Raw genomic sequence first — 15,595 nt, 5'->3', positions numbered from 1 at the left:
ATTTTCACTGATTTTTTAAATAATTAGGAAGGATAAATACTAGGCATAATCACCAATTCTGCTTGGCTAATACTTTGGTAACAGTGATACGGGAATTGTTCCTAAAACAGGTAGAATAAAAAGTATTTCTCACACTGAAGACTTTGCTGCAATGTTACTGTTAATGTACCCTAACCTAGCTCTGGGCAAAGCTCTTTGAAGCTCAATGGCATATTAAAAGTGCCACATTACATATTCCCCAGTACTTATTTGTGGAGAGAAGCATTTTTTAATCTCTGGTTTGACAGTGATACTTAATGATAAGCTAAGCAAAACCAACAACAGCAGATAAAAACAGCAGCTGTTTAATACAAAACAAACATAACAGAGCAGTATTTGTGATGTAGTTTTCACTGAGTCCACGTTTGTTTATATGAACAATTTCTGACATGACAAATTGCAAAAACTTATGTAAAGTTAAATCATAACATAAATGTACTCTATAACTTTGGACAGAAGACAAGCAAACTTGCCAGTAATCATCTGTGGATATTTGTTTTCAAAATACAAACTCTCTGAGTATCTTCAGACAGTTTTTTCCTTAATCTGCTCCCCAATTAAGTATTTACATTTATAAACTTGTATTTAAGCACTTTATATATATATATAAATTCATTAGTCTTCTGTGCACTTAGAGGGCTGAATGAGCAAAATTCTATCCTAGATAAGAGTCAGCTTTCTCTGAATAAATATTCTTACTATATCATTATGTAGTGATAAAAGTGTAATGTTATCAGGCTAATAACTTCTGCGTAATCATCTCCTCTAGATACATCACTAGGTCACTTATCATTTTGTACTCATGTTAATTATAAAGTGCTGCAAAAATTATCAATGCAGTTAAATTTTAAATCATTGTAGGACTGAAAATCTGTTCCTCCTGTGTGATCTTCCTAGATCTTTGCTGCAGTTGACCATAATATTCCCCCCATAATCAGCATGATTTGCTCATCCTACATGTAAACTAGTTGTTTTACTAATATGAAGCCAGTGAATGGAATACATTGAGAAACGTTGCAGTAAATAATAACCATGCAACTTACCTCAGTTTTCTTGTTCCTAAACCAGCCACCAGTGCTTGAATTTAGTTTGGTACAAAACTGTATGTGGAGAAATATAGAAATGTAATCAGATCTCAAAAGGTACTGAGCTTTTCTCCTTTCACAGGAAGCTCTGAATGTTACATTCTACCTGGGCAAGTTGAAAGCACATGTTATGATATTTTTTGAAGTCTAAGAGGAAGCCCTACTGGTTTGTCTCAGATCCATTTAGCACTATGTGTCAGCGTCCTGTAGTTACAGGCTCTGAAAATCCCTTGCATACAAAGTACAGGTGCAGTCATACCTTTATAAATAGTCCTTCCACTTTCAGATTTACAACTTTTTCCTAGCTTCAATTAGGGTTTGATAATGCAGTCTAAATCTATGTAGTTATTGGATTTACGATGTTCTGTTCTAAATTTAAAATGCAAACAATAAGACCAACATAAAACCTTCAGTCATACCTCCTGGGCTTTTGATCACAACATGTCTTATGAAATAAGGCTCAGCCTGGTGAGAAGTGATCTGGACTGACTCCACTAAAATCAATGGAAAGGCTCCCACTGACCACTGACATCAGTGAGCAAAGATTCATAACTTACCTAAATTAGGAAACTAATAAAAAGCTCAGATATTTCAAAAAATGTTTGTGACTCATGTGCTAGCATTTCTAAATACCACTGGATAAGATTTTTGGAAACGCTGTTCTATCAGTGATTTTTTTTCTCTAAATGGGATGAAGTCTAGATTGCAATCTGCAACCTGTCACAGAAACAGCAGATATAAAATACAGTATCTTCCCATGTAGTCTGTGACACATAACTCTCATAATTAAATGCCTTAATTTTTCTCTTAGACGTAATTTCTGATAGAGTGGATATGCCTTCTACTTTGCTTAAAGTTAGGTTTACTGTTGTTTCACACTACTGACTTGTTCTTATATTCCATCTTGAAACTGGTTGTTGAAACAGACTCTTAATTTATTAGTAGCAAATCTCTAGACTAAATGGTTATGTGCCTAATCGTTTGCACCTCTGTAGACTGGATACTTGTATTATGAATGGGGCATTAGAAAAGCATCAGCTAGTATTGCATATCTGACTAGAACTTACTAGCAAGAATAAAAAGGAAGGGAATAGAAAGAGCACCATGCTATGGTATTTTATCTTTTTTTTTTCGCTAGCAGGGTCTTTAATTATGTAGTACTTAATAGAGAAAAACTAGCCTGAGCTATTTTGAGAGCACAAGTTTCTTCAGTGTTAAGAAATTTGGCTTCTGGACAATTTTGCTGATAGTTCTGCAAAACTGTTTTTTTGGCAGTTAGGCAGTGATTGTAGTATGTGTGCATTTGTTTTTTAATCACAGTGTCATAGCCACATTTTTCCAGTCCAGTGAAGCAAGAACAGGCATGCAGATTTAATTTAAGATGTTTTGTGACTCTCCGGAGGAGTTCTTCACTGGCTAAATGCACTTACCATTGTTTTGCTCCCAGGCCTAAGAGGTCTCAGAACAAAAGGCAGCATTCAGCTCCCCAAATCTAAAGTTCACTTATGGATATTCGTTAAGGTCTCTGTAGCTCATAGGCTGCATATACAATGGAAGTCACAAACGTGAATTTCAGAAAGAACTGGGGCAGCAGGCTGTTTGAAGTCTGGCACATATTTGCCTCTTAGAAGCACAGGCCTGACCTGTTACTGGGGTTGATGCAATCAGCAGGTTGCCTTGCTAAATAAGTTATACTACCTCCTTTAAAAAGTGTCTATAAAATTGAACAGGTTGAAAGCAGTAAAATTCTGTATAGTTGTCATAATGTTTTCACGTATGTTTCTTTGAAGGTCTGTAAAATTTTATAGAATTATTGCAGTGCTAGAGATTTGTTAAATCATATTCTACATTTCCATAGCAGAAATCTAAATTTGTATGGGATGTTTGAAACCATCTACGCAAAAGATATATGCTTTAATATTACAAGATTGCTCATAAGGGATAGGAAATTTCAGAGAATATAAGTTTCCCATTTTTGCCTCAAAACATTGCAAACAAGCTTGACAAGTCTATTTTTCAAATTTAAACTACTAATGAATGATCATATATTTATCTCATGTTTTCATGGCATAGTATTTTTTTCTATTGTACTTACATTTAAATCTCATTTTTTAATTTTATGAGACAAAATTCATGTTTGAGCCCTAGATTGTAAATTCTGTTTATAAAGCAAAAAGAAAACACTTGGAGGTCAGAGGCATGTTCAGAAGATAACATATAATTGGCAAAAGATCAAATTTTTGAGCTTCACATGGAAATTTTTTATATATGTAGTTGTATGTAATACAAGAGTTGTATATAATAGTGCTGTTGGCATGTTGCAGGGAAGTGATGCCATCCAGAGGGATATTGACAGGCTTGAGAGATAGGCCCGTCTGAATCAGTTCAACAATACCGAGCGCAATATCCTGCACTTGGGTCAGGGCATTCCCAAACACAAATACAGGCTGGATGGAGAATGGATTGAGAGAAGGACCTGGGGGTGTTGGTTGATGAGAAGCTCTCCATGAGCCAGCGGTGTGTGTTTGCAGTTCAGAAAGCCAACCATGTCCTGGGCTGCATCAAAAAAGGTACAGCCAGCAGGGCAAGGGAGGTGATTGTCCTTCTCTACTCCACCTGTGTGAGGCCCCCACCTGGAGTGCTGCATTCAGCTCAGGAGACCCCAGCACACGAAGGACATGGACCAGTTAGAGCAGCTCCAGAGGAGGTCCATGAGGATGATCGAATGCTGGAGTACCTGTCCCGTGAAGGCACGCTGAGGGCGTTGCAATTCTTCAGCTTGGGGAAGAGAAGACTCCACAGAGACCTTACAGCAGCCTTCCAGTACCTAAAGGAGGTCTACAGGAAAGCTGGGGAGGGACTCTTGGTCAAGGAGTCTAGACAAGGGGTAATGTCTTTAAACTGAATGAGGATAGACTTAGATTAGATATTAGGAAGAAAATTTTTACTGTGGTATTGGTGAGGCACTGGCACAGGTTGCCCAGAGAAGCAGTGGGTGTCCCATCTCTGCAGGAGTTCAAGGCCAGGCTGGATGGGGCTTTGGGCAACCTGGTCTGGTGGGAGGTGTCCCTGCCCATGGTGGAGGGTCGGAACTAGGTGATCTTTAAGGTCCCTTCCAACCTAACCCATTCTTCGATTATATACAGCCAATTTTTTTTATTTTTAAATATATTTTTTTCATTGCCATTCATTCACATTACGTGGCATTGAAATAATTAGATTTACACTGATGTAAACTATCAACAAATTTAATAGCTTTGCTGAAGCTCTTGAGGCTTTTAATCAACTTCTTTGTTAATATCTTTAAAGGTTGTTGATAACAAAGTGGAACTTTTATATTTCACTAGACTTTTGTCTCTTCTGGTCTCCAATGTCATGGCTTACTGCTAAGGGAGCTTTTGAGCAACACAAGTTTTTATAGATGTATTTATGTAGTTACCTTATTTACTTTATCACATTTATTTTAAAAAATGGAAAATAGGTCCAGAAAAACAAAAGAGAAAATTGAAATAATGTATTTAGATTAAAAGTACTGTTACATAAACTAGAAAACTCCCTTTTGCAAGTGTTTTACAGGAATAAAAGTACAATATTGAGAAGACATTTATTTTTTGGAAATTTGAGCCTGCTTATTTTCTTAAAAGTTGCAGATTAATTAAGTTATCTTAAAATCAAGAATAAAGTCATGTGAGCAGGAAATCTAGCTCATCCAAAAAAGTGTAAACCTTATTTGAATTGATTTAATTCCTGTTGTTGGTGGTTTTTTTTGTTTGTTTGCTTTGTTATTACATTGTCACATATAAGCAGGCAAGCTATACTTAAATTAATCAACAGGTACAGGAAGCAGTCAAAGTGCAGTAACTTTTGGTATCTGTTGAATTGGCTTTACCGTGACAGGTAAGTGTCCAGTTTTTAGGTACTTCATTTTCTCCACCTGGGTATCTAACCTGGGGATGTGAAATTTACTTCCAGAGTCAAATGTTCCAGGCGCTGCAACACTCCTCTCTGTAAAATCTCAGTACCGTTTTGGTTTTACTATAAGTTATTAAAATGTATCAGCATATCCCAGCATTGGAAAAGGGCAATTCTATTTCTTCATCTGTGCATGTTTTAAAAGGTGTTGCTCCTGCATTTTTGTCTAAAGACTACAGGTTTTCCACATTGTACTAAAAGGTATTTTTGTGAAAAGCCTGAAGTAATTTCTTACAGCAAGAGAAAGTATATTTGAATAAATGCCAGAGAGAAGTACATCTATGGGTTGAGACCATTAAAAGCAAAGGCAAAATTGAAGGGTGACACAGTGCCTCTTTAGAATGGCAGGCAGAAGTGCTTATGCATTTAACTGATGTCACTTCTCTGCATAATAGCCCGTGAAGACATGGCCAAGGGAAGGAGAAAAATGTATAGATTATGTTCTTTTTACAAGATCCATACTAAATAATAACAGTTGTATTTTTAATTGAGCAAAGCAGATATTTTTATTGGATTTGTCATTGAAAGGATTATTCAAATGTGAAGTTTGTCAGGATTAACATACTCTCTCATTCTCATTCCCATCAGAAATGGTAGGTGACAACTTCTAGCAAGGAACAGTGCATTAATCTGCATTCAGATTAGTCAAGTTTACAATTACTTATTTCATTTATTCCACATGTGGAAGATTCACTGATGCCTTGTTTTCTCAGATCTCATTTTTACAGAAGTGCAGCCAACATAATCTATTTTAAAACTGGCTCAGGAAAAAGTAATTTTTCATCTGAGCTGTACTCCCCAAATGATAGATTTGGGATTTTGAGACCACTGCTATTACCAGTCATTTCTTAAACAGTTTGGAGAACCTCATCTCAATAGTGGTAAACAGGTCACAAACCTACCATATAAACCCTAAACAATCACAAAGTGATTTGCAGTTCTGGCATTCAGTGCTTCACTGCATGGTTGTACTAAATATAGTTATTTACATAATACATTCATCTGTGATTCAGTTCACGTAAAATAAAGACACAAAACTTGGCCTAAACTAAACGTTTTTGAGGGTCAGAAAACTTTGAATAACCTGGTTTGTTATAGTCAGACATTCCTTTGTATTTCTAGTAAAAGGCAGTAATTTCTAGTAAAAACAATGCCATAAGAAAAACCTGTTATGTAAAATGAACTGACCAGAAACTCTAGACAGATGGAACGGTTCCAGTACAAAATAATCCATCTTCTCTCTTATTTTTGCTTTTTTTTTTTTTCCCCTTTCCTTTCATGGCCACCCAAAAATACACAGCTGTCTCCTGGTTTCCTTGAAACCACTAGTGCACTTCCACTTCATAGCAAACTGCTCCCTCATTCCTGTTAATGTAGGAGGTACTGCTCATACTTTCTCTCTGCAAATATGAACTGCAGTGATGGTCACCTTTTGTAAATTCCTTATCACGTGGCAAAGCATTTTAAACATGTTAAAGGGTAGAATAAAATTTCATCTATCCACTCTTTAGCATCAGAAGCAGAGAAATACAGAAAAAATGATACTTTATACATCCATTGGCTTACAAAAGTATTAGCATTTATCGCTTTTAGCTATTTAGTCAGAATCTAAATGGTTAATTGTCCAAACTTTACTATAATTCTAATTATGGATTATAAATTCTGTATTTTGAGACCGTATTCCTGACTGCAAAGTATTTATGTGCTCTGATTATATTCTGAGAATAAACTCAGTTTTAATATATCTTTAAAAATCTCTATTTTAAAATCTGCAGTGAGATATTCATCCCAAATCTTACCTCCTCTGTATGCATAATATTCTTGTAGGTGTTTCACATCCCAGTTGCTGGGTCCAGTTTTGCAAATGAAAGCTAAAGGATGTGTTCCTTAAAACAATATATTCAGAAATAGTGGTAGGGAAGCCCCATTACAGCCCTAACTACAGGACAGCAGGTTTATAAGACACTGCTTGACGTAGGATCTGTTTTCCTCATTTCATCAATTACAGATTCCATATTACAAGTTTGTAAAGTAGTCCTAAAACTGAACTTCTGCTGAGTATTTTCTGCAGAGCAATTTGTCTGCAGATTTGCAAACTGCTTTCATTTTGTCCAAAATGGATTGGGCTGCTGCTGAAAATCAGCTTAATGATCTGACCGGCAAAATTGCTAATGGATCAGTGGATGCCAGGTGCTCTCAAGGAAATTAATAAAATGTGCTTAAGTGCCTTCTCTGGGTGAGAAGTTGACATTCTTGCAGGGCATAGTTTGGTTCGCATGGATTTTCACGTTAAGGCACTTTTCAAGTCTTTTCTCTTAATAGAGCAATTCCTGAAGACAGCGTTTTCTTTCTACCTCAAATCTTCCATCTTTTTAATTTATGCATAACGAATTAATAACTACATAAAAGATAGTTTGCCAGAAGTTCCTAATCTTTCAAAATGTCTATTAATTATAATTGATAGTACAACTTTTCAGTTAAGGCAGTCAGCTCTCAGAACAGCTCCATCTGCCGACGCTCCACAGGTAGGTTTAAGGAGATGCTTTCAGGGTAGAATAATTTCCCTGCCTATCTGAAGAAACAGTTGAGTTGGAATGTGGCATGAAGAATGAGATGCTATTTCAGAATGGGAGAGAGGAAAAAGGTATAAATATATTTAATTTCTGCCTACCTATTTTCAAGATGATAGATACAATAGTAACGCTTACTTGAATATAAACATTCATAGATAAATGTCCATGAGGAATGGTATTTAAGCATAACTAAACTTTTAATATACAGGGGGAAGACCATTGATGGCATATTATAAAAGTGAAAGTAAGACAGTAACAAGCTCAGCAGAGCCCTTCTCAGGGTTTTCAAACATGTGAATGTTTGACAGAAGGTATCATTACAAAATAATGCTTCCAATTACCACTGATGCTTCACCTCACCAGCTAGTGAGTGTCATCCTAAGGAGCATTTCTGATACTGGTACAAATCCGTGCAAATGAGATGCTTTAAACTAAAAGGGTGTGGGCATTGTCAGAGCTGAAAAGTTGGACTAAAAATAGTAAAACAAAAATCAGACCACAGTTGTCACAAGCAAGTTTATTATTATTATTATGTTTGCTTGCTTGTTTGTTTGTTTGTCGTTGTGTTTTCCCATCCTGTTTTGGAAGTGGCTACATCATCAGTTATTTACAGATGCCAGATATACCATAGACATCAAAGAAATAGATCTGAAATTATTTCCAGCACCACTGTACCTGGAAATCCTCATTTGTGGGAAGGAACTGAAAGATCTCTCTTTTATTTTTCACCTTTATGGACATAATGCACTCTCTTTAAGTATTTGCACAAGGACCAAACTGGTATGGAATAAGACTTTGCTTAAGAAGATGCACATTGAGCTTAACTTAGACATACTGGCTTGAATATGTTACAACATGGCACATATTCTCTTAAAAAGCACTGTTCACTTGGCCTTCATTTAGATTTTCAGGAAATAGATTTCAGGCTGAAGTGGTGCTGTGAAAGAAGTGGTCAAAATCATAGTAATCATTTAAGCTTTCCCGGATGAAATGATAAACCTGCACACTTAAGGAGGTAGGAAAATAAGATTGCTTACTGTTATTAGAATTCTGTGTAGACAAAAAGTTCTGAAGTAAATTATTACCTTTGTGTGTGTGCAGCTGTCACAGAAATGTTGAATTGTTGAAGGTATCAGAAGATGCTCCTACTGAGCAATTTTTAATCTTAGTACATACTGTTGATTAGACAGCCGTATTAAGACAAGGTCATTTACTGTTCTATTAGATCTTCTGGAAAAGTCATGTTGTTGAGATAAAAACTGAGGAAAAAAAATAGATGCTACTAATCTTAGTGAAGCTATTTTTCTAATGCATGTACTATTTTTTTTATTAGAAGACAACAATGGATGGTCTCTACAATTTGACAAGCATTATGCAAAGGACAAGTACAACAAAATGAAATCTCTGTATGCATTTCAGACCAAGACACCTGACTGTTGTAAGTAGTTATTACTGATAATTCCTGGAAATAAATACATTGCAAATATGCTTATCAAAAATAGAAATACAGTGTGGTTTCATTTGTAGTAAAATTGTAGTAAAACTAATGTCTCAGACTAAGCATTGAAGCTAATTTCTGTTCCAATAAGAGTGACTCATTTTCTGAAAAAGGTTTGCCAAATATATGTCAATTAGGAAGGCAATATAAATGTTTATCTAACTGTATTAATACAGCTGGAAAGACTATGAAACACATTTTTCAAAGTGAAATAAAGACAACATTCTTTCAATTCACTTCTTCACACATCAAATGATGAACCCTAGTCCACATCTACAGTCTTTTGTCCATTTGTATAGATTTTCTGACAGTTGTCAACTACAAGCACCAAGTTAAAGCACAGACAAAAATGTGCCAATTCTAGCAAATAAAAAAAGACTGAATAATCTAGGGTCACAAAATATCTGAAAAATAAAAAACAATGGTACCATGCCATATTCCTGTATCAAGCCTGTATCTCAGCTGTAAAAGTTCTTCCACTGAGTTCAGGAGGTGACTTTTTTTTTATGTTCCTTTCTGTTTAATGCTAGGGCAGTCCTATATCTAAATAAATTAAGTAAAAACAATGTATGCCTTAATTTAAATTTTGTTTAACATAGGCTGCTATGTCAGCCCTTAAGCTCACTGTTCTTTTACACTGTATTTCTTTTCTCCCCATCTGATCATACCACACACCCAACCTTCTTGCTTTCATGTAGTGGCTGGTGCTGTGCCAGCAGAATGTGTGTGCCAAGGGCTGGAGATCTTCTGTGATGCTGTCAAACTGCGTGCTGTCCCTTCGATCTCTTCAAACATAACTATGATGTAAGTAAAGCAGAAATGTGGCCTCTTGCTCTGTTTAGGCTTGACAATCAGTTCTACGATGATTTCACAACTGCAGCTATATAGTTATGACCAGTTGTCTCAGCTGGTGTTTGTGAAAGCACAGTATGTCTCACTGTTGATACGTCCTTTGATGTTTAAAGTACAGATTTCCACTGCATAAAATGAGAGAAAAGAAACTAAAATATATATATATGTGAAATGGTTGTTTTATATTTGTAATAGTGACTTGCAGTAGCAACATTTTCAGAAAACCTAAAGAAATCTTTAAAATAAAAGTTTCCTTTTAGGACATAATGCTTAGGACTTTTTCATTGTTCTATGATTCTGGCAACATTCCTAGTCTATAGACTGATAATATCATCTCTAACCTTGATCTTAGTAGAACCACCTGCTTGGGCAAATCTTTTTAGTTCACATTCAATGTCTCTGAATAGGCCATTATTTATGAGGGTTTCATCTTTGCTGGGTCATCATACAGATAAGTATGTGCAATCTGGACTTTCTGAAGAGATCTGCAAATGGTTGATATTGGCTCTTTGTTTGCACACAACTGCTTGAGATGCCATTTTCTATATGGTGAATAGAGGGCAGTATCACTGGTCCTTACCTAAGGATCTTTCCCATAAAGCAAGGGTACAGACCTTTCTGTTTGGTTCTGGTTTGTGTCCATGTGTGGCTGAGGTTCTTTTTGCTGGGTCTGTGTTCAATTACCACAAAACTTCAAAATAAGTTTAATGCAGAATGTCATATGGATTTAGTAATGTATTTAAACTTGCTGTTGGCTCAGAGTCAGCAAAGACTTCAAAAGCAATGGCCCATTACTAGCTCTAGAAAAAGCAGTGAGTCAGGTAAGCTGGCTTTTGGGCTAGACTCTGTTCTAGTCCAGATGTGCCCTAAATTATTTTTGTCCTTGTCAGGAATAAATAAATTGAAATAAATCTGTGTTTTAGTTTATACCCAAATATTTTCAGTTCTTGGATTTAAATATTATTTTTTCAACTGCGCTGAGACATTCTTTGATGATAAAGTATTGGGCTTATTGCTTAAATAGGTATGAATATTGAGAGTCTCATGGTGCTTTTATTATCTAGCGTCAGCAAAGATGCTCTTACTGAATAACAAAAGTTGCAGCACTGCAGGAAGCTGGGAGGGAGCAGTAGGCTCTCCAAGTCCCATTGTAATGGGCTATTGCTTATTGCAATTGTAGGCTGCCAGGAGGGGAAAGCAGAAAACAGCTACAGCCTGTACCACCAATCCCTAGAACAGCAAAATGGCAGAGAGTAGAGCATCCCCAGCTCTAATTTGTTGTCATATTCAAAACCCTATTCCATAATCAAACAGCAGCAACACCACCTTTCCTTTCCTTGGGGGATGAGGTGAGGAAGTGTGATGCAAGGCTGTGTGATGGTGCCTCATGACTACAGCTGTGCTTCATGGCCCACTGCAAGGGCTCCACAGCAGGATGGTGTCAATGGTGGCCAATGCTGTCTTCCCAATGCCTCCCAGAAAAACACCGACAGATCTCTACCTGGTGTTTATCTTCATTCACTGTCTACTCAAGGATGAGACTGTAGCTCTCTCCATTCCCAGGAAACAGGCCTTTTATTTTTTCCCATCAGCCACCTATGGCTGTCTGGGCTAACTGAGGACTGCATCTAGAGCAAGTTTCCAAAGGAATCTTCTTGCCTCAGAAATGAGGAGTGTGATTTTTTTTTTCTTTTCACTCTGAGACTGTTGTCTTTGACCTTGATCAGGAATCTAGTGATACTCTTGGTCTTATATCATTAACATCAATTCATACTGTTTTAATCACATTTTTAATTGTCTGGAGAGGGAGGATTGGAGGGGTACTATCCGTATGAAAAACAGAAAATGGGGATAATAGTAGCTTCCAAAATTACAGAAAAGGGTAAGATTATTTTACCTATTTGTCTTTTCATGTCTTTTCACAGTCTCCTCCTAATCCACTAGCTCAAACTCACTTCTAGATTAAACTCTTTACTTGAATTGATCAATGCAGTCAAATCTGATTGAATTTAATCTACTTCAGAAATGGAGTATGACAACAAAGAGCAGTTCTGTTTTTTGGTTCATAAACCATATAGAGACACTCTTAACCATACAAATTGACCCTTATGGAAATATCTAATTATTCCTGCCAAATCATTTAATTTACTGTGAAAATCCATTAAACACAGTGAATATATTTGAATTGCATGAAATAGGATAAATTCATATTCAGTATACCTACAGAGTAGTGTTATTGTGTGCATTCATTCCTACAGGTCTCTTCAGAGGAATCTGCTAAGGAAACTTTCTGCTGATGTTTTCAAGAAATACCAAGACCTTAAAAATCTGTAAGGAAACATTTAAACTTCAAATATCTATTAAGAGCTTTAAATATTTGTTCTGTCTGTCTGTCTCTCTCTCTCTCTTTCACACACACATACACACAAAGCTTAATATCTGAGTGACAAGTCTCAGTTTACACTCAAAATTCTGTTTTGTCTTACTCTTGAGTACATCAGAATAATTGTGTAACCATGTTTGGCTCAAGTAGCCTGACTTGACATCCCTCTTTTAGCAAAACCATCATTTCTGCATACTTAATTTCGATTATATTGATTGCTTTATACCAGAAAAGTGCTAAAACTTCATAATGTTCAAAGTTAGATTTGTAATGAATAGCAATATGACAAAATAAAGTATGAATTCATTCACTCTGTAAAGTGAAAGTCTGAGAAGTTAAACTTTCTGCTGTCATGGGAAGCTTACTCATACGGCACTTGATTTTACTTCTATATTTCTATTACCGATTTGATAATGTTTCAAGTAGTCAGATTGTGTTTTTTATATGTCCAAAAAATACGTTGTTCAAAAATCATAGCCTTTAATGAGTTTGATTTATATAGAATCGGTGCAATTAAGAAATGCATGCAAAATTCTAGAACAGGGTTCTTATGTTCCTAGAAAACATAAAACTTTTATGGAAACTGCACTGTACTGCAGCACCATCTTGTGTTCACAGAGTTAAGTACCATTACCTTAAATTTGGAAGATGTGTTTTCATTAACAGAAATACATGTAGTTATACCTCCCTGTACAAAACATTTGTTGAATTAATAACTGTATGCTTTCAAAAAATTTTTGAACAGTGTTTGACACAAACCTATTTTCTAAAAGCTAATTTTTTGTCACTGTTTGTAACAGGAATGCATCAAGACTGTATGTATTGTTGACTGTAGTTTAATATAAAGGATTTCTATTTATAGATTTCTTAGAGAATAATACCATAATGCTTTAAAATTATTTTTTAATAATTCAAAATTTGCAGATTGTGGCATTTTTGAACTTACTATTTCATCAAAGTAGATGAAAAACAAGAAAAAAATAGTATTCTTTATTTTACAGAAAATCAGCACGATTCATTCTACATTATTACTGTATTATCTTGAAGTGTTTTGAAATTTCTCTGGAACTCTAAAAAGAAATGTCAAAAACATTTGTTTATTTGACATTTGCCACACAAAATGCTCTTGTTTGTAGCAGAGTTCTGGCTAAACATAGTCAGGTCACAAAGGTACGGACTGCAAGATTGGAACCTAAAATAGAATGTCAAGTACAAGCATTTCTTTGTTCTTAAGCAAACCAAGTGTCTCTTTGAATGAATTTTCTAATTTTGCTATGAGTTTTTATTTCTTTTAAAACATCTTTGCAGTCTTTTCAACAACAGCTATGAAATTATTATTGTCACATTTAGGGTGTAACAATTTTGACAGCTTCTTTTGCAGTATCACGTGTAAATTCAGTTTAGTTGATAGATTTTAGTTCTTTATTTATGATTGCTTTGACTGCATGCCTGGAAAATCAATTATTGTTATTGTTGTATCTTCTTAGGTATCTTCAGAATAATAAAATCAGAGCTGTATCCAAACATGCTTTCAAAGGTTTATACAACTTGACAAAACTGTAAGTATTGCTTTAGGACTATTTAAGTGAAGAGCAACATGAACAGCACTGAGAATTGCTACAAATATCTCTCTTATTTGTTTCAAAGTTATGAAATTTCAAAATAATTGATGATATGATTGAGAAAACAATGATATATAAAGAGCTATTTGTGCTGATTCTATCTATTTGGATTTATCTGATAGGACAATACTTTGAAAATACAAGTGAGCTCTATACTATACTCCTATTCCCCAACTATGCAGAATGGAAGAAGGAGACTGCGGTAGTTACCTTACATAAAGGCAGAACGAATGAAAAGGGAGAGAAACAAAAGCAAGAACTTGCATTGAATGGAAATTCTTTAACATGCCATTCTGGTTTACAGAAGCAAACCAAAGCAATCAGTATCAGTAATAAAAATAACATATTTTTTTTTTCCTTTATTTTACAGCAGCTTTTTGAAAGGTGCTTTTAACTTTTAAGGAACTATCTCAGTGAAAGGGATGATACATAAATTACATTGTTTGGTTGTTTGTTTTTGTTTTTTTTTTTTTTTCGTTGTTTCTGTGGTGTTTTTTAAGGTTTTTTGGTCTTGTTTTTTTTTTTTTTTTTTTTTTTTTCTGTTCTACATTCTACTTTTCCTTCATGAGTGTGGTTGATGATTATCTGTTATTACAGCTGCTGTTATTACCTTCCTAGACCATTTATAGTGCCACCCTTCATTTCTCCGTGTTTCCTTTTCCATGATTCTGGTATCTACATTCATGACTAATGCCTTAGCAAAGACTGAGCATGATCCCAGAAAAATTCATGGAACTAATCACTCCACAGAAGGAAACTGGAATGGGCCTAAAATGTGGCAGTGAAAATGCTCAGCATTGCTGTTTTCTTACAGATAAGACAAAATGTTCCACATAATTTTTCCAAAAGTCCTCACTGTGGAGAGTTCAACTTAGCTCTGGCGTTTCTATGAAAGACACATGCCTGGACATCCCCTGCTGGCTTTCTTGGGGAAAGAGAGGCTGGAATCACATATGAGGGGGTGTTTTGCTTAATAACTGGGTTATTTTTCAAGTAAAGGCATGAAAATTGCCATAATCAAAAATAATAATTGTCATTAAAAAAATGTATTCTTATAAGTTATCAAGGAAAGATCTTGAAACTCATTTTCATGCATCTGATGCATCCCATTTGTTTATATTTTATTGATCTTGATTCAGATACCTGAGTAACAACAAGTTAACCAATTTGAAGCCTGGTGTCTTTGAAGATCTCCATAAACTTGAATGGCTGTATGTTATTTTCTTATTTGTACGCTTATTTTATCAAGGAATAATTGAGGCAGTATAATATATGGACTGCTTTCATTTTTGTGTGTAGCAGTACTTTTGTACCAGATAATAATTAAGGAACTCAAGTTACACGCTGTGAGAGCAGAGTCTCAGTTGCCTGAATTATTTTACAATCCTAAATATTGTTATTAGTAATTGCTTGTTACATATTATTACATTAAATAACTCAGTCACTACAAGAGTAGAAATGATTTGGGGGCAGGTCTTTACCTTTAAGTAGTACTTGAAATGTCCCAGAAAATAATGACTTTATCATCTGAACTATTGATTTATTGCTGCATTTTAGACGGATAGAAATTA

General features: G+C 35.3%; 1 protein-coding gene across 4 annotated transcripts in view; it reads left to right on the top strand.

The window, feature by feature from the left end:
- The window catches only part of RXFP1 (relaxin family peptide receptor 1), a 100,742-nt gene that overhangs the window by 69,517 nt on the left and 15,630 nt on the right, over positions 1-15,595 (top strand). For all 4 annotated transcript variants that reach the window (XM_072037361.1, XM_021270245.4, XM_013096644.5 and 1 more), the window contains 5 exons: positions 9,003-9,107; positions 9,866-9,971; positions 12,278-12,349; positions 13,890-13,961; positions 15,164-15,235. In XM_072037361.1, coding sequence (XP_071893462.1) covers positions 9,003-9,107; positions 9,866-9,971; positions 12,278-12,349; positions 13,890-13,961; positions 15,164-15,235 — 427 coding nt within the window. The remainder of the gene's footprint in view (positions 1-9,002; positions 9,108-9,865; positions 9,972-12,277; positions 12,350-13,889; positions 13,962-15,163; positions 15,236-15,595) is intronic.

This window comes from Anas platyrhynchos, chromosome 4, assembly GCF_047663525.1.
Source record: "Anas platyrhynchos isolate ZD024472 breed Pekin duck chromosome 4, IASCAAS_PekinDuck_T2T, whole genome shotgun sequence".
Classification (NCBI taxonomy): Eukaryota; Metazoa; Chordata; class Aves; order Anseriformes; family Anatidae; genus Anas; species Anas platyrhynchos.
Note: the sequence above shows the minus strand (reverse complement) of the source record. Positions and strands in the feature narration are given on the sequence as shown.